General features: G+C 33.7%; 1 protein-coding gene across 1 annotated transcript in view; it reads left to right on the top strand.

The window, feature by feature from the left end:
- The window catches only part of LOC143054575 (uncharacterized), a 138,455-nt gene that overhangs the window by 14,476 nt on the left and 100,380 nt on the right, over positions 1-23,599 (top strand). The window contains exons 2-11 of the mRNA XM_076227596.1: positions 2,395-2,462; positions 5,991-6,249; positions 7,001-7,112; positions 7,881-7,945; positions 8,985-9,007; positions 10,105-10,188; positions 20,374-20,472; positions 20,812-20,910; positions 21,244-21,342; positions 21,970-22,077. Of these exons, the coding sequence (XP_076083711.1) occupies positions 8,990-9,007; positions 10,105-10,188; positions 20,374-20,472; positions 20,812-20,910; positions 21,244-21,342; positions 21,970-22,077 (507 nt within the window). The 5' untranslated portion in view covers positions 2,395-2,462; positions 5,991-6,249; positions 7,001-7,112; positions 7,881-7,945; positions 8,985-8,989. The remainder of the gene's footprint in view (positions 1-2,394; positions 2,463-5,990; positions 6,250-7,000; positions 7,113-7,880; positions 7,946-8,984; positions 9,008-10,104; positions 10,189-20,373; positions 20,473-20,811; positions 20,911-21,243; positions 21,343-21,969; positions 22,078-23,599) is intronic.

Genomic DNA, 23,599 nt, shown 5'->3' with positions numbered 1-23,599 from the left:
GAGGACATGATCAGAAAGATTGATGATTTTCGTACTTTCTTAATGATTTGTAAAATATCGATGTAATTAAGAACCTACAAAAGTCTATACATGTAGAAAATTAAGGAAAAAGTATTATATTATAATTTGATTGGCTCATCTTGTTGTCGAGTATCCAGATTCTATTTCGTTTCTTTACGGTCATTTTTGTGTATTTTTTGTTGTTAGATTGCTGTATAGTTGACTCTCTTTTCATTCTCATATTTTATCCAATTCTGGAACATGCCTATTATTTAAAAACATTTTCATTTTTTTCTCGGCAAATTAACCTATCAAAACGATTGTCACTCTCTCCATCGGCTCAAAGAGGAATAACTCTAATAAACGTTTCCAGTTCGCGGAAACCGCGACGTCATAAACCACTGACGGCATAGTACTGTTGCGCTTGTATATATGCGCATAAACAATAGAGGGATTTGTCTTTAAGGGGTAATTAATCTTTAAGAAAATTTTGAAGTTTTCGGTTATTATCTTGAACATTATAATAGATTGAGATAAACTGTAAATGGCAAAATTGTTTCAGCAAAGTAAGATCTACAAAATAATTCAACATGATCAAAACAAATGCAAAATGGCCGATTGACCTCATTAGGAGTTATTGCCCTTTGAAGTCAAATTTTATTTTACAATTTTTCGTAAATTTTTGTAACATTTTACCAAAGACAAATTTAAATAAACATGGCCACAAATAAGCATTAGGGTATTTTGTTGTTAAAATGAGTCAAATGACCCTGCCTGCCAACCAAAATGGCTAAAAATAGAACATAGGGGAAACATGCAGTTTTTGACTCTTTTCTCTGAATAAACTCATCATAGATACCAGGACTAAATTTTATATATACGCCAGACGCGCGTTTCGTCTACAAAAGTCTCATCAGTGACGCTTGAATCCAAAAAAAGTTATACATAAAAAAGGGCCAAATAAAGTTCAAAGTTGAAGAACATTGAGATCCAAAATTCCTAAAAGTGTTGCCAAATACAGCTAAGGTAATCTATGCCTGAGGTAGAAAAACCTTAGTATTTCAAAAAATAACTAGAGTAAAAGTACAACGGCATTATTTCATGCATCAATTGTAAATAAGAATATCATGTGAGCAACACAGGCTCCAAATGGAGCCTCTAGTTTTATAGAAATCATTATAAATCATGTAGATAGAATCAAGTTATCAAAATGCAAAGATGTTTAGCACAATAACTCAATAAGATGTACAATTGAGTCCACATTCAGCAGAATTAGAACTAGAAATCAGTCTCATCTCCAAAACTGTCAACATACTAATATACTATAGAAGTTATTTCCCCATATTGATGATTTTTAACCATATATTTTCTGACTATCTGGCATGTCTGGTGGTGGCAGCAGAAACTTTTTTTATAAAGTGTTATACTTCAGAGCGTAGAAGACCTGGATGCTTAGTACCAAAAAAATGAAATATATACAGATTCCTTATGTCCATGTATGTTAAAAGTGTCTGTCTATCATAGGTTCCTAAGTGTCCCGTAAACGAAAAAAAAACACTGCCTTTAACTTGTCCCAAACTCATCTGGGTCTAACTAGCACTATTTGTAATCATGGTAATCGTGTGTTTATGACTGAAAGATAATAAACACATAGTTGGATTATATGACTTGTGTTGATGTTTTTATACGCCCGTTTACGGGACAGATTATGGTATTTATTCATTAAAAAAGGGGTAATTTCAAGTTTTTGGACAATTTCCTTAAAGTGCTTAGAGCAATTTTCATTAAACTTTGATGACTGATTTAATTTTATCGATTAAGATAACCTCCCTTTAGTTTTTTTTATAAATTTCAAATATAACATTGAGAAGATTGCACGAACTTTATTGAATAATCCACGTGCGTATCATGCGCTCATGGTACAGCTGTTTATTAAGATTACATTTATAGTTCTCAGGGTTTTAATCGGGTTTATGTGGAGATATTAGGATATTATTGTACCCAAGAAATTCAAAGCCATAAACAATGTATTTCCGTTAAAAAGAGGTGAAAGCATTGACTTTACTGATTGGTAGTATGTTATTTCAAACACAAAACTTTAGGAAACATTTTCTTTCACTTCCTGTACTTGTTACTCGAGAGCTTAGATCAAAGCATTCTGCTTTCTGGCATGACACAATATCTCCAATTTCAGACAACCTGGCTAACAACAGGTGATATGATGAATTTGTCATAAAACTCTTCCACTGAGCTATGTATGGTACTATGGAAGGTTATACTTTTATTTTTTCATTCATGCCAAGTAAATACAATTTCAGGAAATTTTAGCGATGCTATATAACATGTACAATGTATAATTAGGATAATAAAGTTACATGTATTTTATATTTTCAGTTTGAAGATCTGCTATTGATATTTATTTGATTCATGGTCCATATAATTAATTACTATACAATCTATAGGTGAGTGAACATTATATTTATATATTGGGCATTTAATGATTTATTTCATCAATTGAAACTCAGAAATATATTGTAAATTTTAAATGTTAAAATTCTTAAAAAGGAGATAATAATTCTAAGTAGCATTACACCAGTCTTTGTATTAAAGGGGAGATAATCCAGACCTGGTGCATTCATTCTAAGTAGCATTACACCAGTGTTTTATTAAAAGGGAGATAATCCAGACCTGGCGCATTCATTCTAAGTAGCATTACACCAGTCTTTGTATTAAAGGGGAGATAATCCAGACCTGGTGCATTCATTCTAAGTAGCATTACACCAGTGTTTTATTAAAAGGGAGATAATCCAGACCTGGCGCATTCATTCTAAGTAGCATTACACCAGTGTTTGTATTAAAGGGGAGATAATCCAGACCTGGCGCATTCATTCTAAGTAGCATTACACCAGTGTTTGTATTAAAGGGGAGATAATCCAGACCTGGCGCATTCATTCTAAGTAGCATTACACCAGTGTTTGTATTAAAGGGGAGATAATCCAGACCTGGCGCATTCATTCTAAGTAGCATTACACCAGTCTTTGTATTAAAGGGGAGATAATCCAGACCTGGTGCATTCATTCTAAGTAGCATTACACCAGTCTTTGTATTAAAAGGGAGATAATCCAGACCTGGCGCATTCATTCTAAGTAGCATTACACCAGTCTTTGTATTAAAGGGGAGATAATCCAGACCTGGCGCATTCATTCTAAGTAGCATTACACCAGTGTTTGTATTAAAGGGGAGATAATCCAGACCTGGTGCATTCATTCTAAGTAGCATTACACCAGTGTTTGTATTAAAGGGGAGATAATCCAGACCTGGCGCATTCATTCTAAGTAGCATTACACCAGTGTTTGTATTAAAGGGGAGATAATCCAGACCTGGCGCATTCATTCTAAGTAGCATTACACCAGTGTTTGTATTAAAGGGGAGATAATCCAGACCTGGCGCATTCATTCTAAGTAGCATTACACTAGTGTTTTTAAACGACCTCAAAAATTGAAATTTTTTTTGTCTTATATATATTTGTATCAAGTTGGCGTCAGCGTCGTTGTCGTCGTCATCTGAATACTTTTGGTTTTCGCACTATAACTTTAGGTTAAGTAAATAGAAATCTATGAGGTTTATGACCACAAAAGGAAGGTTGGGATTGATTTTGGAAGTTTTGGTCCCTACAGTTTAGGAATTAGCATTTTCTTGGTTTTCGCACTATAACTTTAGTTTAAGTAAATAGAAATCTATGAAATTTTGAGACAAGGTTTATGACCACTACAGGAAGGTTGGGGTTGATTTTGGGAGTTTTGGTCCCAACGGTTTAGGAATAAGGGGCCCAAAGGTCCAAAATTAAACTTTGGTTGATTTCATCAAAAATTGAATAATTAGGGTTCTTTGATATGCCAAATCTAACTGTGTATGTAGATTCTTAATTTTTGGTCCCGTTTTCAAATTAGTGTACATTAAAGTCCAAAGTGTCCAAAATTAAACTAAGTTTGATTTTAACCAAAATTGAATTTGGGGCTTTTTTGATATGCTGAATCTAAACATGTACTGCACAGTATTCAGCAATAGCAAGAAATCTTCAATTGCATAGATGCCAACTATTACGATTTTTCCGTAGTTTTTCCGATTTTGAGATATAAACTACGGTCAAAGTCGAATAGTTACGGATTCCCAATCATCGACGTTCAATTTTGTAAAACGCGGATTTTTATCATTACTTTTCCGTCCTGGTCCAGTATTTAGGAAAAGCCAATGTTATGCTTCCGATTTCTCGGGAGTTATCAACCTATTGTTGAGTAACTAACTGACTTCCGAAGAGTCAAACTTGCATTTTATTAAGTAGCTTTCCCCCTTTCTCTACTTCTCCTTGACAAAACAAAAATATTTGAGTCGAGAACATCTGAACAATTAATGAATGGAATACATACTACAGACAACATGTTAAATGACAAATTTTAGTGTACATCACTTTACAACCACTCGTCAGTAATTTTGATTGGTAAATGCACGTTTATGAATGATTACTGAAAACTTTTCATAAATACGGAAAATATGATAGTTTGTTACTGATTGTGTCAAAAGGGGGTTGGCATCTATGCAATTGCATAGTATTGTGCAATAGCAAGAAATTTTCAATTGCACAGTATTGAGCAATTATAGCAAGAAATCTTCAATTGCACAGTATTGTGCAATAGCAAGTATTTTCAATTGCACAGTATTGCGCAATAGCAAGAAATATTTAATTGCACAATATTGTGCAATAGCAAAAAATTTTCAATTGGAGTTATCTTTCTATGTCCAGAATAGTAGTTGAATCAACTTAAATCATTGTTTTATACAATATACAATGTATATTCACTTTTACTACCAACTGATATAAAATTAAAACAATCTTTACCATTCAGTGATAGCAAGCACTTTTTTTACATTTTAATATTTTATGATGTATTTAAATGAGTAGTTATTGTTGCAAACTCCATTAGTAATTTGAATTGAGATCAGTTTTGGAATAAGCATGATAAGGGAAAGGGGGATGTGAAAAAAAAATAGGGGCGGGGGGTTCAATTTTTCTCATTTAACATTTTTTTGAGAGGATTAATATGCAACAGCATAGTGAATTGCTCAAAGGCAAAAAACAAATTTTAAGTTTATTAGACCACATTCATATTGTGTCAGAAACCTATGCTGTGTCAACTATTTAATCACAATCCTAATTTAGAGCTGAATTAATCCAGCTTGAATGTTGTGTCCATATTTGCCCCAACTGTTCAGGGTTCAACCTCTGCGGTCGTATACAGCTGCACCCTGCGGAGCAACTGGTTAATGTTGTTGGAACAAGATTAACACAACTTGTATTTAGCAGCTGTTGTATAAGGGGAGATCTAGGCAAAAAATAAAATGACATAACTCCAAAATTAATTGCATTTGGGAGTTGATTGAAGCTTAATAAAACATTGCAAGCATTTATACAAATAGAGATTTAAACTAAGAAATCAATTGTTCTTTATGATTGTAAGATGGGAGGTTTATGTCAAAGAGACAGCAAACAATCAACAAAAGAGGTCAACATTTTATTTTAAAATAGATTAGTGTCTGTAACGTGTTGTTTTTATTTCATTTATATTTTCAGTTTGAACGTCATCTATAATGTCTATTATCGATATTTATTTCATAATTGTCCAGTCCTTGGAATCATTGAATGTAGAATTTCAACTCTGACAGGCGGCAATAATTAACAGATATCATATATATATTCACATTCAAAATATCATAACATCTGTCTTTTTATAGTAAACAAGACACTAAAAACAAAGAATGCATCTTGTAAAAGTAAAGGTTAAGAGGCCTTTATCGATGAGACAGCAACCAATCAATGAAAGAGGTCAAAATGGAATCAAACAATAGACATGATAGACAAGCATCTTTATAACATGTTAATTATTATTTCAACCTAAAATAGAAACATTCTCATTTTATACATCTATCATCAGTATTCATTCACATGCTGTTGATTTGATCCCAGTCACGTCAAGTTGATCCTTGTCCAGTCAAGTTGATCCTTGTCCAGTCAAGTTGATCCCTGTTCAGTCAAGTTGATCCTTGTCCAGTCAAGTTGATCCCTATCCAGTCAAGTTGATCCTTGTCCAGTGGATATGATCCTTGTCCAGTGGATTTGATCCCTGTCCAGTCAAGTTGATCCTTGTCCAGTCTGGTGAACTTGATCCCTGTCCAGTCAGACTGTTGTTATAGGTAAGTACTTCTTATGTTAACTATATAGGATCATTTACTACTGAAATTTAATTCTAATGAAAAATATTCAAACTCTATAAGGGGAGATAATCAAGAAATAGTTTGAACATTCAAAATACCCAAATCCAATACATTATAGTAAACAAGATGCACAAATCAAATTGTATTGCAACGTTTAATGATTTATTTTATCAACAGTCTTCACGCTTAACCACAAGTCCTATGACCATGATGACCCAGGCTTGTACATTTCTTCTCTACAAGCCGACAGAAGACAACTAAAAGATTTAAAAAATTGAGCTTAGAGCTTGTGGACTCAAAACTTTATCGTGGAGACTGTATCGATTGAAACTCGGAAATATATTGAAATTTTAAATGTGAAAATTCTTAAAGGGGAGATAATCCAGAGCTATAGGATTCATTCTAAAAAAGCATTAAACAAGTGTTTGTATTAGTTCTTTTTGAAAAAGATTAACATTTTGCATTCTGCAGCTTTTGTTACTAACATGGGGAGACAAAAAATAAAATGACATAATTCCGAAATTAATTGCATTTGGGAGTTGAAACTAATTTTATACCGTAAACAAGACATTAAAACAAAGAATGCATCCTGTATGAGTGAAGGTTTAGAGGCCTATATCAATGAGACAGCAATCAATCAATAAAAGAGGTCAAACAATACACAAGCATCTTTATTACATGCAATTATTATTTCAACCTGAAATAGAAACATTTATATTCTCATTTTAAGCATCTGTCATCTGTATTTATTTGATCCTTGTCTGGTCAAGTTGATCCCTGTCCTGTCGATGTGATCCCTGTCCAGTCAAGTTGATCCCTGTCCTGTCAAGATGATGTTATAGGTAAGTGTTTAGTCGAATATTCAAGCTCTTAAAGGGGAGATAATCAATAAATAGTTTTAACATTCAAAATACAGAAAAAAAACAATACTTGACAAGACAAAAATCAGAGAACATGATGACATCATTGCAAAATTATTTTCCTTCAAAAATAGATTGGTTGAGCTTAAGTATGAACTTGGGGTAAAGAAAAACAAAAAATGTGAGGTACACAAACATGTATCTGCTGGAGCTTAATCAAAAATAGATGTAATATAGAAAGCAGAACACAGCCATACTGTTAAACGTTTACTTCATCTAAATGGAGTGCTAAGGCTACACACTGACATCAAGCCTATATGAAACAGGTAAAACAAATCATAACTCCCACAATATTTTCAACAGTATATGTCAATGAGAACACAACCCAAAAAAGTAAGAACGGAAATATGTAGATGTCATTATATAGGTAACGAAAAAAAATTATCTTCAAATGACAAGGTCTACATTTTCATGAAGCTGGCCATAAGGCCTAGGTAAGGATTTATTCATGTTAATGAAATAATTAAAAAATATACCTTTACTGTTCATAGTTACTTTGTTGAAACAGGAAGTAACACACAAACATTGATATGTTTATACACAAACATTGATATGTTTATAAGATAAAGAAACATTCATATATATCACAACAGTTACTGAAGAAGTACCGATAAAGTATTATTAAGTGATACATATATTTTACATATATCAGACTTAAACAAGTAAATATGATTTATCAATATTTTTCAGAAATGTTTTAGATGAAGGCACTTTCTTACTGATAAATATAGCTGACCTCAGTTTTAATTAAATTAGTATGTATTGTATCATATATGTTTTAGTTCACCTGACATTCTCATCACTTAGTGTCAGTTGTCTCTCGTTGACTCGAGTAAAAAACAGAAAATGCAGGCAGAGAAAGACCGGGAATATAAAAATTTACAATTATACTTCCCCAGGGACAAGAGCTCACAAATAATATTTCCACACACATGATATATTTATAAATTATTTGCTAGTGTCTTTTGGGTTTTGAATGTTTCTGCCTTTTTGAAAAATCTTATTTTTGAAAACTCTGTCAAATTGTAAAAATCCGTCTCATGTTTGGGAGGCTGATGGGTCAATCCATTGTCCAGTAAACCCATAATTAAAAATTTATATTTGCTGCTGCTTTGCCTTTCTATCATCATAAAGCTGAAGTCAAAAGTTAAAACCTGGCTTAGATGGTTTATAATTCAAATATGGATTGTTTTGTTTAATACTTTGTTGATTTCATGATAAAAAAGAATATAATTTTGTATAGACTTAAAATATTCTGAATACTAGTAAGATAAAAAGGTATAGGTAATTAAGGTATTCACTTCTCATTGTTGAAAGCTGTGCAATAACTTGTCCTTTTGTCAAAGTACCATACGCTCTTTAATAGTCTGACTTTTGTAAGACTGATGAGCTGTAGGATGTGTGAATTATCTGTCCAACCCAAATAGTATTGCCGTATATAGATATATGAAGATGTGGTATAAGTGCCAATGAGACAACTCTCCATCCAAGTCACAATTTATAAGTAAACCATTATAGGTCATATAGTATGGTCTTCAACACGGAGCCTTGGCTCACACCGCTCAGCAAGCTATAAAGGGCCCCAAAAATTACTAGTGTAAAACCATTCAAACAGGAAAACTAACGGTCTAATCTATATAAAAAAGGAAAGAAACGAGAAACACTTATGAACCACATCAATAAACGACAACTACTGAACATCAAATTCGTGACTTAAGAAGGGTGCAAACAATTGCAGCGGGTTTAAACGCAAAAATCACTCAACAGATTTATACATTTATTTTTCTATTTAAGGAAATATGGAAGATTGGAATGAGGTAAGATTTTTCTTCTTTATAGTCAAACAGTCAAGTGATTTTTGTCGAGCCTCCAACATTTAACGAAAGCGAGACAATGTGATCCTAGATTCCCTCGACGGCGTCAACATTAAGGTTCATTCTGTTGTTAAATTTTTTTTTTAGACATCAATTTTTTTTTGTCAAACCTTCATGGAATTTTAAGAAACTTGGACAGAAGCTTTTTTATGAACAAAATACTGTAACCATTATAACTCCTGAAATAAAGCATTATATTTTTTAACTGCTCGCTCAACATGGGAAAGAAGTGACGAAGACCCCTAAGCGCATGAATGATGTTCACTAAAACAAAAAGTTTTTGACAGAAATGCAACGAACTGATAAGAGGTCTATTCATTTTAATTACCTAAGCTTACCTATTGTTTGTCATAAAACTTGGAAGTAGTGATTAACATCTGTAAAAACACGTAAGTGTCAAATATGTCCCCACAGGTGATTGTTCCCCACTGACAAAAAGGCTACTTGATCATTAAATAGTCACTAGTTATTAATTTCTTTTTCTTGATTGAAAATATGTTTTTAGGCTAAAATATTAAAAACAAAACTGTTATTTCTTTAACAGAGAAAGCTTAGAGACATTCAAAGTAAATCTGCCAAATAAAATTATATCATCAAACATACAAATATTACACTGCTTCTTTCCAAGTTGTTATAGATTACATGTTTATATTGAAAATATTGAAACACAATTTTCACTCAGATTAGCTTTATTATGTGAGGATGAAATGTTTTAAAAAAAATCTTTTTCTTCTTCAAAATTTAGGAACAGTATACAATGTAATCATAAGCAGGGTTTCCTCTGGGTCTATTTTCTTTTTCACCACCCCTTTTGCCAAAACAATATATATTTTTCACCGCTTTCAATTCACACCCCTCCCCTACCCCAACTAATGTTTGTCACATTATTGTATTCAATAGAGCACATTGTCTCCCTTGTATTAACCAATGAAAATTGGTCATTCTAAAATATAGTTATTGTCTGGCATTAGCGTGAAAAACATTTAAGTTACTACACTTTTTACATTCTGTTAAATGTAAACTCTATTTCTTTCTTACAGAAACTTATTGAAGCTGCTGGAAACGGAAGAGTAGAAGAATTGAAGCTTTGCCTGGCGAACGGAGCTAACATTGATTATCAACAGGTAAACTTGTAACATTGATAATCAAGAGGTAAACTTGTAACATTGATAATCAAGTAGGTAAACTTGTTACATTGACTATCAAATAGGTAAACTTGTAACATTGACTATCAAATAGGTAAACTTGTAACATTGACTATCAAATAGGTAAACTTATCATGACACAGCAATGGTGTTCAACACAAAACATGGTACATTATGACTTAACACTGATTTTCAACACAGAACATGAGACACATCATGACACAACACTGGTGTAAAACACAGAACATGTAACACATCATGACACTACAGTAACTGGTATGGTCAACACAAAACGTGAGTCACATCATGACACAAAACTAATGTTCAACACAATACATGAGCCACATGACTTAACACTGATGCTCATCACAGAACATGAGATACACATGATACATGACACAACACTGATGTTCAACACAGAACATGGGACACACATGGTACGTTACACAACACTGATGTTCAACACAGAAAATGGGACATACATGATACATGACACAACACTGATGTTCAACACAGAACATGGGACACACCATGACACAACACTGATGTTTATCACAGAACAGGAGCCACATAATTACAGAACATTGAAGATCAACATAGAACACGAGCTACATCATAACATAACTGTTGTTCATCACAACAAATGAGCCACATCACATGAGACATATCGTGACACAACCATGGTGTTTAACACACAACATGATGCATCATGACACAACATTGTTCAATACAGAACACGAGACACATCACGACAAAACACTCATGTTCAACTCAGAACACGAGACACATCATGACAAAACACTCATGTTCAACTCAGAACATGAGACACATCATGACAAAACACTCATGTTCAACTCAGAACATGAGACAGATCATGACAAAACACTGATGTTCAACACAGAACACGAGACACATGACAAAACACTCATGTTCAACTCAGAACATGAGACACATCATGACAAAACACTGATGTTCAACACAGAACACGAGACACATCACGACAAAACACTCATGTTCAACTCAGAACACGAGACACATCATGACAAAACACTCATGTTCAACTCAGAACATGAGAAGACACATCATGACGAAACACTGATGTTCAACACAGAACATGAGACACTTTATAACAAACCACTGATGTTCATCACAACACATGAGCAGCATCATGACACAACATTGATGTTCAACACAAAACATGAAACACATCATGACAAAACACTCATGCTTAACACAGAACATGAGACACATCATGACAAAACACTGATGTACAACACAGAACATGAGACACATTATAACAGTATAATAACACACCACTGATGTTCATCATGACACAACATTGATGCTCAACACAGAATAAGACAAGAATGTGTCCAAAGTACATAGATGTCCCACTTGCACTATCTTTTTCCATGTTCCATGGACTGTACATCTTCGCTAGCCAAGGGTTACGATCCACTCCCGCTCTCTTCACCCTTGGCGGATTGAGCCAACATTTGTGATAACAATGGTGTGCCATCTATCGGAAGATAAAAATCACGCCAATTCCGAATACATTATTCTTGACCAATGGTAGCACTAGAACTCTTCAATTTGGAGGTAAAAACACGGTAGCGTCTAGATTCTACACACTTGGTAAAGCCGGAAATGAAAACATACGTCAACATTCATGCATTTGTGCATGAAATATGTGAAACATACACAGGAACTTCTATTTGTTGATTAAAAACATTCAAGTTTGCACTAAATATAGTCGTATGTTTAGGAATGTAAAGACTTGTTGCACAAAAAACACGTGGCAATTGTTTACAAACACTTTCTACATTTACACGTGATCATGTTATATGCGCATTTTGATTGGATGCAGCGAGTTTTGACTGCAACCAATAAAAATCCTTACCTTGTGTCTCCGAAATGTTGGCTCAATCTGCCAAGGGTGAAGAGAGTGGGAGTGGATCGTAACCCTTGGCTAGCGAAGATGTGGACTGTAAAAATTAGGTAATAATCTAATTTGTCATTAAAATTAGGAAGATTATACTATAGGGAACATATGTACTAAGTTTCAAGTTGATTGGACTTCAATTTCATCAAAAACTACCTTGCCCAAAAACATTAACCTGAAACTCCCACTGTCATTTTCTATGTTTAGTGAACCGTGAAATTGGGGTCACAAAAGATCATATCATAAGCAACAAGTGTACTAAGTTTCAAATTGATTGGACTTCAGCTTCATCAAAAACTACCTTGACCAAAAACTTTTACATGAACGGATGGACGCACAGACGAATGGACGGACGCATAAACAGAGCCATAGACCAGAAAACATAATGCCCCTCTACTATCGTAGGTGGGGCATAAAAAACATCATGACACAACACTGATATTCATCACATAACATGAGACACATCATGACACAAAACTGATGTCCAACAAAAAACATGAGACATATTATGACACAACACTTGTTTTCAATATAAAATGGGAGACACATCATGAAACAACATGCATTTAAAGACAACATGTGACATATCATGACACAACACTGATGTACAACACCGAAACATGAATCACATGACACAACACTGATGTTCAACACAGGACATGAATCACATGACAGAACATTGATGTTCAACACAGAACATGAGAGACAACAGGACACAACACTGATGTTCAACACAGAACAAGACACATATTAGGACACAACACTGATGTACAACACCGGAACATGAATCACATGACACATTACTGGTGTTCAACACAGGACATGAATCATATGACAAAACATTAATGTTCAACACAGAACAAGACACATATTAGGACACAACACTGATGTTCAACACAGAACATGATACACAACAGGACACACCACTAATGTTCCACACAGAAAATGAGACACATCATTAAACCTCACTGAACTATACACGTAATCAGAGTACTGCACTAAATGTGAAACCTACCTTTTTTTTAAAGCACAACACTGACATACTAATACTAACATATGTTCAAATATAACAACAAACAACACATGGTCTGGACCTGACTACTCAGAGTAAATAGACAAACAAATATAACAACACACAACACAGGGCCTGGATCTGACCTGACTACTCAGAGTAAATAAGCAAACAAATATAACAACAAACAACACATGGTCTGGACCTGACTACTCAGAGTAAATAGACAAACAAATGTAACAACACACAACACATGGTCTGGACCTGACCTGACTACTCAGAGTAAATATACAAACAAATGTAACAACACACAACACATGGTCTGGACCTGACTACTCATAGTAAATAGACAAAACAAATGTAACAACACACTGTAACACATGTTCTGGACCTGACCTGACTACTCAGAGTAAATATACAAACAAATGTAACAACATACAACACATGATCTGGACCTGACTTCTCAGAATAAATAGACGAACAACTACAAACAACACATGGCCTGGACCTGACCTGACTACTCGAGTAAATATACAAACAAATATAACAACAAACAACACATAGTCTGGACCTGACTACTCAGAGTAAATAGACAAACAAATATCACAACTCATGGTCTGGACCTGACCTGACTACTCAGAGTCAATAGACAAACAAATATGACAACACACAACACATGGACTGGACCTGACCTGACTACTCAGAGTAAATAGACAAACAAATATAACAACACACAACACACGGTCTGGACCTGACCTGACTACTCAGAGTAAATAGACAAACAAATATGACAACACACAACACATGGCCTGGATCTGACCTGACTACTCAGAGTAAATAGACAAACAAATATAACAACACACAACACATGGCCAGGACCTAACCTGACTACTCAGAGTAAATATACAAACAAATATAACAACAAACAACACATGGTCTGGACCTGACTACTCAGAGTAAATAGACAAAAAAATATCACAACACACAACACATGGTCTGGACCTGACCTGACTACTCAGAGTAAATAGACAAACAAATATAACAGCACACAACACATGGTCTGGACCTGACTACTCAGAGTAAAAAGACACAAATACAATAACTAACAACACATGTTTGGACTTGACTACTGAGAGTAGATAGACAAACAAATACAACAACACACAACACATGGTCTGGACCTGACTACTCAGAGTAAATATACAAACAAATATCACAACACATGATCTGGACCTGACCTGACTACTCAGAGTAAATATACAAACAAATATAACAACAAACAACACATGGTCTGGACCTGACTACTCAGAGAAAATAGACAAACAAATATCACAACACACAACACATGGTCTGGACCTGGCCTGACTACTCAGAGTAAATAGACAAACAAATATAACAACACACAACACATGGTCTGGACCTGACTACTCAGAGTAAATAGACAAACGAATACAACAACAAACAACACATGGTCTGGACCTGACTACTCAGAGTAAATAGACACAAATACAATAACTAACAACACATGCTTTGGACCTGACTACTGAGAGTAGATAGACAAACAAATACAACAACACACAACACATGGTCTGGACCTGACTACTCAGAGTAAATATACAAACAAATATCACAACACATGATCTGGACCTGACCTGACTACTCAGAGTAAATAGACAAACAAATACAACAACACACAACACATGGCCTGGAACTGACCTGACTACTCAGAGTAAATAGACAAACAAATATAACAACAAACAACACATGGCCTGGACCTGACCTGACTACTCAGAGTAAATATACAAACAAATATAACAACAAACAACATGGTCTAGACCTGACTACTCAGAGTAAATAGACAAACAAATATCACAACACACAACACATGATCTGGACCTGACCTGACTACTCAGAGTAAATAGACAAACAAATACAACAACACACAACACATGGTCTGGACCTGACTACTTAGAATAAATAGACTAACAAATATAACAACAGACAACACATGGCCTGGACCTGACTACTTAGAATAAATAGACTAACAAATATAACAACAGACCACACATGGTCTGGACCTGACTACTCAGAGTAAATATACAAACAAATATAACAACTAACAACACATGGTCTGGACCTGACCTGACTACTCAGAGTAAATAGACAAACAAAAATCACAACACACAACCATGATCTGGACCTGACCTGACTACTCAGAGTAAATAGACAAACAAATACAACAACACACAACACATGGTCTGGACCTGACTACTTAGAATAAATAGACTAACAAATATAACAACAGACAACACATGGTCTGGACCTGACCTGACTACTCAGAGTAAATAGACAAACAAATACAACAACACACAACACATGGCCTGGACCTGACCTGACTACTAAATAAATAGACAAACAAATATAACAACACACAACACATGATCTGGACCTGACTACTTAGAATAAATAGACAAACAAATATGACAACACACAACACATGGTCTGGACCTGACCTGACTTCTCAGAGTAAATAGACAAACAAATATCACAACACACAACACATGATCTGAACCTGACCTGACTACTCAGAGAAAATAGACAAACAAATATCACAACACACGACACATGATCTGGACCTGACTACTCAGAGTAAACAGACAAACAAATACAACAACACACAACACATGGTCTGGACCTGACTACTTCGAATAAATAGACAAACAAATATCACAACACACAACACATGGTCTGGACCTGACCTGACTACTCAGAGTAAATAGACATACAAATATAACAACACACAACACACGGTCTGAATTTCTGAGTAAATAAACACAAATACAACAACAAACAACACATGGTCTGGACTTGATTTCTGAGAGTAAATAGACAAATAAATACAGCAACACACAACACACGGTCTGAATGTGACCTGACTACTTAGAGTATATAAACAAACAAATATCACAACACACAACACATGTTCTGGACCTGACTACTCAGAGTAAATAGACAAACAAATACTACAATACACAACACATGTTCTTGACCTGACCTGACTACTCATTAGACAAACAAATATAACAACACACGACACATGATCTGGACCTGACCTGACTACTCAGAGTAAATAGACAAACAAATACAACAACTAACAACACATTGTCTGGACCTGACTACTCAAGAGTAAATATACATACAAATACAAAAACTAACAACACATGGTCTGGACCTGACTACCCAGAGTAAATAGACAAACAAATATCACAACACACAACACATGGTCTGGACCTGACTACTCAGAGTAAATAGACAAACAAATACAACAACACACAACACATGGTCTGGACCTGACTACTCAGAGTAAATAGACAAACAAATACAACAACACACAACACATGGTCTGGACCTGACTACCCAGATCAAATAGACAAACAAATACAACAACACACAACACATGGTCTGGACCTGACTACTCAGAGTAAATAGACAAACAAATATAACAACACACAACACATGGTCTGGACCTGACTACTCAGAGTAAATAGACAAACAAATATCACAACACACAACACATGATCTGGACCTGACTACTCAGAGTAAAGAGACAAACAAATATAACAACAAACAACACATGGTCTGGACTTGACTACTCAGAGTAAATAGACAAACAAATATCACAACACACAACACATGGTCTGGACCTGACTACTCATAGTAAATAGACAAACAAATATAACAACTTACAACTGTTTTTCAACAGACTGTCAGAATTCCAATGGGAGCAAACTGTGCCCCTTCACTTGCCGACTTGTTTCTTTGTTATTATGAGGCTGACTTCATGCAGGAACTTCTTAGGAAGAAAGATAAGAAGTTATCAATATCCTTTAACTCTACTTTTCGCTATATAGATGATGTTCTTTCACTAAATAATTCAAAATTTGGTGACTATGTGGAACACATCTATCCAATCAAGCTAGAGATAAATGATACTACAGATACAGTTAAGTCAGCCTCATATCTTGACTTACATCTAGAAATTGACAATGAGGGTCGGTTGAAAACAAAACTTTATGACAAAAGAGATGATTTCAGCTTTCCAATTGTGAACTTTCCATTTCTAAGTAGCAACATTCCAGCAACACCTGCATACCAAGTATATATCTCCCAATTGATACGATATTCCTGTGCTTGCATTTCCTATCATGATTTTCTTGATAGAGGGTTGCTGCTCACAAGGAAGCTATTAAACCAAGAGTTCCAAATGGTGAAGTTGAAATCATCCCTTCATAAATTTTATGGACGCAATCACGAGTTGGTTGACCATTATGGAATAACCGTTTCATGATATAGGATACGTTCCTTACGTCGTAACTACAATCCCCTTCCCTTTAATGAATGTGACCTACCGAATTAGACTATTTATCGGATTTGTTATCACATAAGCAACACGACCGGTGCCGCATGTGGAGCAGGATCTGCTTACCCTTCCGGAACACCTGAGATGACCCCTAGTTTTTTGGTGGGGTTCGTGTTGTTTATTCTTTAGTTTTCTATGTTGTGTCGTGTGTGCTGTTGTTTGTTTGTCTTTTTCATCTTTAGCCATGGCGTTGTCAGTTTGTTTTAGATTTATGAGTTTGACTGTCCCTTTGGTATCTTTCTTCCCTCTTTTACAACACATGGTCTGGACCTGACTTGACTACTCAGAGTAAATAGACAAACAAATATAACAACAAACAACACATGGTCTGGACCTGACTACTCAAGAATAAATATACAAACAAATGTAACAACACACAACACATGGTCTGGACCTGAATACTCAGAGTAAATAGACAAATAAATATAACAACACACAACACATAGTCTGGACCTGACTACTCAGTGTAAATAGACAAACAAATATAACAACTTACAACACATGGTCTGGACCTGACTTCTCACAGTGAATAGACAAACAAATATAACAACTAACAACACATGGTCTGGACCTGACTACTCAGAGTAAATAGACAGTTAATATAACAACACACAACACATGATCTGGACCTGACTACTTAGAGTAAATGGACAAACAAATATAACAACAAACAACACATGGTCTGTACCTGACTACTCACAGTAAATAGACAATAAATATAACAGACAATCAATATAACAACACACAACATATGGTCTGGACCTGACCTGACTACTCAGAGTAAATATACAAACAAATATGACAACAAGCAACACATGATCTGGACCTGACCTGACTACTCAGAGTAAATAGACAAATAAATATAACAACACACAACACATAATCTGGACCTGACCTGACTACTCAGAGTTAATAGAAAAACAAATATAACAACTTACAACACATGGTCTGGACCTGACCTGACTACTCAAGAGTAAATAGACAAACAAATATAACAACTAACAACACATGGTCTGGACCTGACTACTCAGAGTTAATAGAAAAACAAATATAACAACTAACAACACATGGTCTGGACCTGACTACTCAAGAGTAAATAGACAAACAAATATAACAACTAACAACACATGGTCTGGACCTGACTACTCAGAGTTAATAGACAAACAAATATAACAACAAACAACACATGGTCTGGACCTGACCTGACTACTTAGAGTAAATATACAAACAAATATAACAACACACAACACATGGTCTGAACCTGACCTGACTACTCAAGAGGAAATAGACAAACAAATATAACAACTAACAACACATGGTCTGGACCTGACTTCTCACAGTAAATAGACAAACAAATATAACAACACACAACACATGGCCTGGACCTGACTACTCAGAGTAAATAGACAAACAAATATAACAACTAACAACACATGGTCTGGACCTGACTACTCACAGTAAATAGACAATAAATATAACAACACACAACACATGGTCTGGACCTGACTTGACTACTCAGAGTAAATAGACAAACAAATATAACAACAAGCAACACATGATCTGGACATGACCTGACTACTCAGAGTAAATAGACAAACAAATATAACAACAAACAACACATGGTCTGGACCTGACTACTCATAGTATATAGACAAACAAATATAACAACACACAACACATGGCCCAGACCTGACCTGACTACTAAATAAATAGACAAACAAATATAACAACAAACAACACATGATCCAGGTTGTCTGATTTGGTACGGGCGCACAATGTGGAGGGGTTAAACCATATTTGTTTTTGTACCATTCCCCCTTGGCCTATCTAGACCATTGGCATGATTGGTATTAAAAATAAAACACACAATAATAAAACCGGCACTATTCTATCACTATTGCTCTGTATGTTAACTGATACTTAGTCATTATACTGAAACAAGATTAAATCAAAATTCTTATTTAAATTAGACAGTTTTAATTGAAAAATGCATGCATGGTTTGATTTTAAAATATTTCTCTTTTTGTTTGAGTTATGGATTGTGAAGTTCTTATTTTGCTTCTTGACATGAAACAATTTTTTACACTTATGTTTCACTTGATGTTGTGTTAACAACTTTGGTCAGGTAGTGATATGTATAAAGATCTAATGTAGAAATATCTTATAAAAAGGACAAATAATCATTAGATTCATATAAAATGTAATACGTTTAACTCATATAATTGTTCTGTATCTGACATGTCTGAAAATACTACTCTTTTTCACTTTTCTTTGATTTTTTTTAAATCAATGATTATACTGAATCTGCACTAAATCCTGTTGTTAATTAGACATGTTTAATGGACAACAAATGCTTGTATGAATAATAATAATGATAATAATAATAATCTTTATTTAAACATGTTTTAGGATCTCATTTTCTTTATGTTGTACTAAATCAGGAAATAAAACTTTTTTCATGCTTTTTTGAATAATTCATTATTAATGAAATCTACACTAAATCCTGTTGTTAATTATACAGGTTTAATGGACAACTAATATTTGTCAGAATCATATAAAGTGGGGTCTCATTTTACTCATATTATTGTTCTGAATCAGAAAATATAACTTTTTTTCATTTTTCTTTAAAAAAATTATTTTCTTAAAATTTATGATTTTACTGAATCTACACTAAATCCTATTGTCAAGCAGACAGTTTTAATTAATGTGACTATTTATTTCTGTTTATATTTATTACACAACATTGTCCAGTTTATCAGACAAGTTTTGATGTCAGTTGTATTATTCCAGGTTGGTGGATGGACAGCATTAATGTGGGCAGCCATGAGAGGACGTGTGGAAGTGTCTCGACTACTTCTGGAGAACAGATGTAACAAAGATATCACAGATGTATGTTATCTACTAAATCTGATTACATTACTTTTAATAAAAACAAAATCATGTTGTTAATTAGACAGGTTTAATGAACAACAAATATTATTTGTTAGAATCATATAAAGTGGGGTCTCATTTTACTCATATTATTGTTCTGAATTAGAAAATATAACTCTTTTCATATTTCTTTGAAAAATTTACTTTTATAAAATTTATGATTTTACTGAATCTACACTAAATCCTGTTGTTAATCAGACAGTTTTAATTAATGTGACTATTTATTTCTGTTTATATTTATTACACAACATTGTCCAGTTTATCAGACAAGTTTTGATGTCAGTTGTATTATTCCAGAGAGCTGGATGGACAGCATTAATGTTGGCAGCCAGTGAAGGACATGTGGAAGTGTCTCGACTACTTCTGGAGAACAGATGTAACAAAGATATCACATCAGTATGTTATCTACTAAATCTGATTACATTACTTTTAATCAACACAAAATCATGTTGTTAATTAGACAGGTTTAATGGACAAATATTTGCAATAATTATATAAAGTGGGGTCTCATTTTACTCATAGTATTGTTCTGAATCAGAAAATATAACTTTTTTCTTTTTTCTTTGAAAAATTTACTTTTATAAAATTAACGATTATACTGAATCTACACTAAATCCTGTTGTTAATCAGACAGTTTTAATTAATGTGACTGGTCATATTTGTTTATATTTATTACACAACATTGTCCAGTTTATCAGACAAGTTTTGATGTCAGTTGTATTATTCCAGGTTAGTGGATGGACAGCATTAATGTGGGCAGCCTTTGAAGGACATGTGGAAGTGTCTCGACTACTTCTGGAGAACAGATGTAACAAAGATATCACAGATGTATGTTATCTACTAAATCTGATCACATTACTTTTAATCAACACAAAATCATGTTGTTAATTAGACAGGTTTAATGAACATCAAATATTATTTGTTAGAATCATATAAAGTGGGGTCTCATTTTACTTGTCTCCTTGTACTAAATCAGGAAATATAACTTATTTTCATATTTCTTTGAAAAAGTTTTTTTTTTTAAATTGATCATTATTCTGAACCATGTTAATCAGACAGATTTAATTATTATATCAACAAATACTTGCTATAATTATATAAAGTGAGATCTCATTTATCTCTGTGCATTGCACTGAATCCCTTGATATAAATATTTTATGCATTTCTTGAAAAAAAGGTTAACATGACATTTCTGATGGAAGTTCTGACATCCCACAAAAAAAACTTGTTGCATATTTGTTGTTTATGTACAATATGAATACAAATGTGACTGGTCATTTTGTTCAGTTTTGACCACTGATTCATGTGATATACATTTAGTTTTTATTTATTACACAACATTATCCTGTTTATCAGTTATAAGTTTTTTATCAGTTGTAGGATATGTTGTAGACTATTTATATTGGTAACAAAGTAGTATCCATAATATTTACATGTTATTTGGTATTATTATAGAGAGATGGTAAAACAGCTCTACATCTGGCTGCTGAGTATGGTGGTCTACATGTCACAAGATATCTAGTAGAAGAAGGAGGCATCAGTCCCTTCGTTAAAACACATCAGGTAATATATTATAGTAAAGGCTCAGTATTCAACTAGTAAATAATGCATTACAACTTTATAGTTACATATATGTCATATGATACTTTAAATTGAACTAAAAATATATGGAAGTGTTTTATAGACTTGTATAGCTTAGTTTTACTATAAAACACATGAACATAGATGATCATATAATAGAAATCCAGTATTTGTTTTCAAAATCTTCAAAAAAAAAATGATTTTGTTTATAGACCACTAATACATTTTGGGTGATTAATTTTACTAAAAGGGGATAATTTTATTATTCCATAATTTGTAATCCAAAGTATATGAATATCTCAGTTTTAGGGAAAAGAAGCAATAATAATAACCTATAAGTAAATGGATAAAATAGTTTTTGATATCAAAAATAATAATTTGTACTGATTCAAAATTAGACCTGGCAATATCCTGAATCTGGCACTTGTTGTCATTTAACAAAATGGAAACAAATAAACTGTCAAAAGACCCATACACCAATCTGCTGTCGTAACAATGATAACAAAATTATTAGATAGTATCAAAATAGTATTAAGCAATACATTGAATAAAGGCAACAGTAGTATACCGCTGTTCGAAATTCATAAATCGATAAAGAAAAAAATAAATCCAGGTTACAAACTAAAACTGAGGGAAACGCATCGAATATAAGAGAACTACGATACAACAGAAACACAACATTAAAATGTTACACACACAGAAACGAACTATAATATAACAATGGCCATTTCCCTCCCTTGGTACAGGGCATTTTAAAATAAAAATGGTGGGCATGTCAAACCTACCGCTTTAATGATGGCGATGTTAATTATAACATTAAACTGACAACATTACAAAACAGGACTACAATACAAATAAATTGGAGAAAATATAGGACAGAGAAACAAATGAATAATAGCCAACAAAAGGTACCAGGTTAAAAATTTAATACGCCAGTCGTACAAGTTCATCATATATTTATAATTTAATAGTTAAAAAAGCATTCGATTGTAACAGTTACTTTATCTAAGTTATCTCTCCTTATATCGGATTTAACTTCCCTTATATGGCAAAGTGTAAAAACAATTAATAAATCTGTTTTTTGTAAAATATAGCAGTAAATATGATAAATCACATTATTTTCTATATTAACATGAAAAGTCTTGCACATAAATTACATACAACTTTCGAAATTTGCACATTTTATTAAAGATCTCGACTGTTTATTGTCTGTTTTTTTTCAAAATCCAATTTGGAGGAAGACACCCCAGCCTCCTTAAGACTGCAAATTTCTTCAAATTCTTGTTTTTAATCTATATAGTTGGAATAGTTGCAGAAAAAACTCTTATCTTTGCCATACCGTAGATACTCGAGTATAAGTCGATCTGCTTACAAGTCGGATGCCCTTTTCAGCTTTAAAATCTAAGGATTCAGTCTTGACCCCCTATAAGTCGGTTTAAATTGGGTCTTTTTTCTGCAGCAGAAAGTAACTGACCATGGGCAAAATCAAGAAATTAAATTGAGA

The sequence above is a fragment of the Mytilus galloprovincialis genome, chromosome 12 (assembly GCF_965363235.1).
Source record: "Mytilus galloprovincialis chromosome 12, xbMytGall1.hap1.1, whole genome shotgun sequence".
Lineage (NCBI taxonomy): Eukaryota > Metazoa > Mollusca > Bivalvia > Mytilida > Mytilidae > Mytilus > Mytilus galloprovincialis.
Note: the sequence above shows the minus strand (reverse complement) of the source record. Positions and strands in the feature narration are given on the sequence as shown.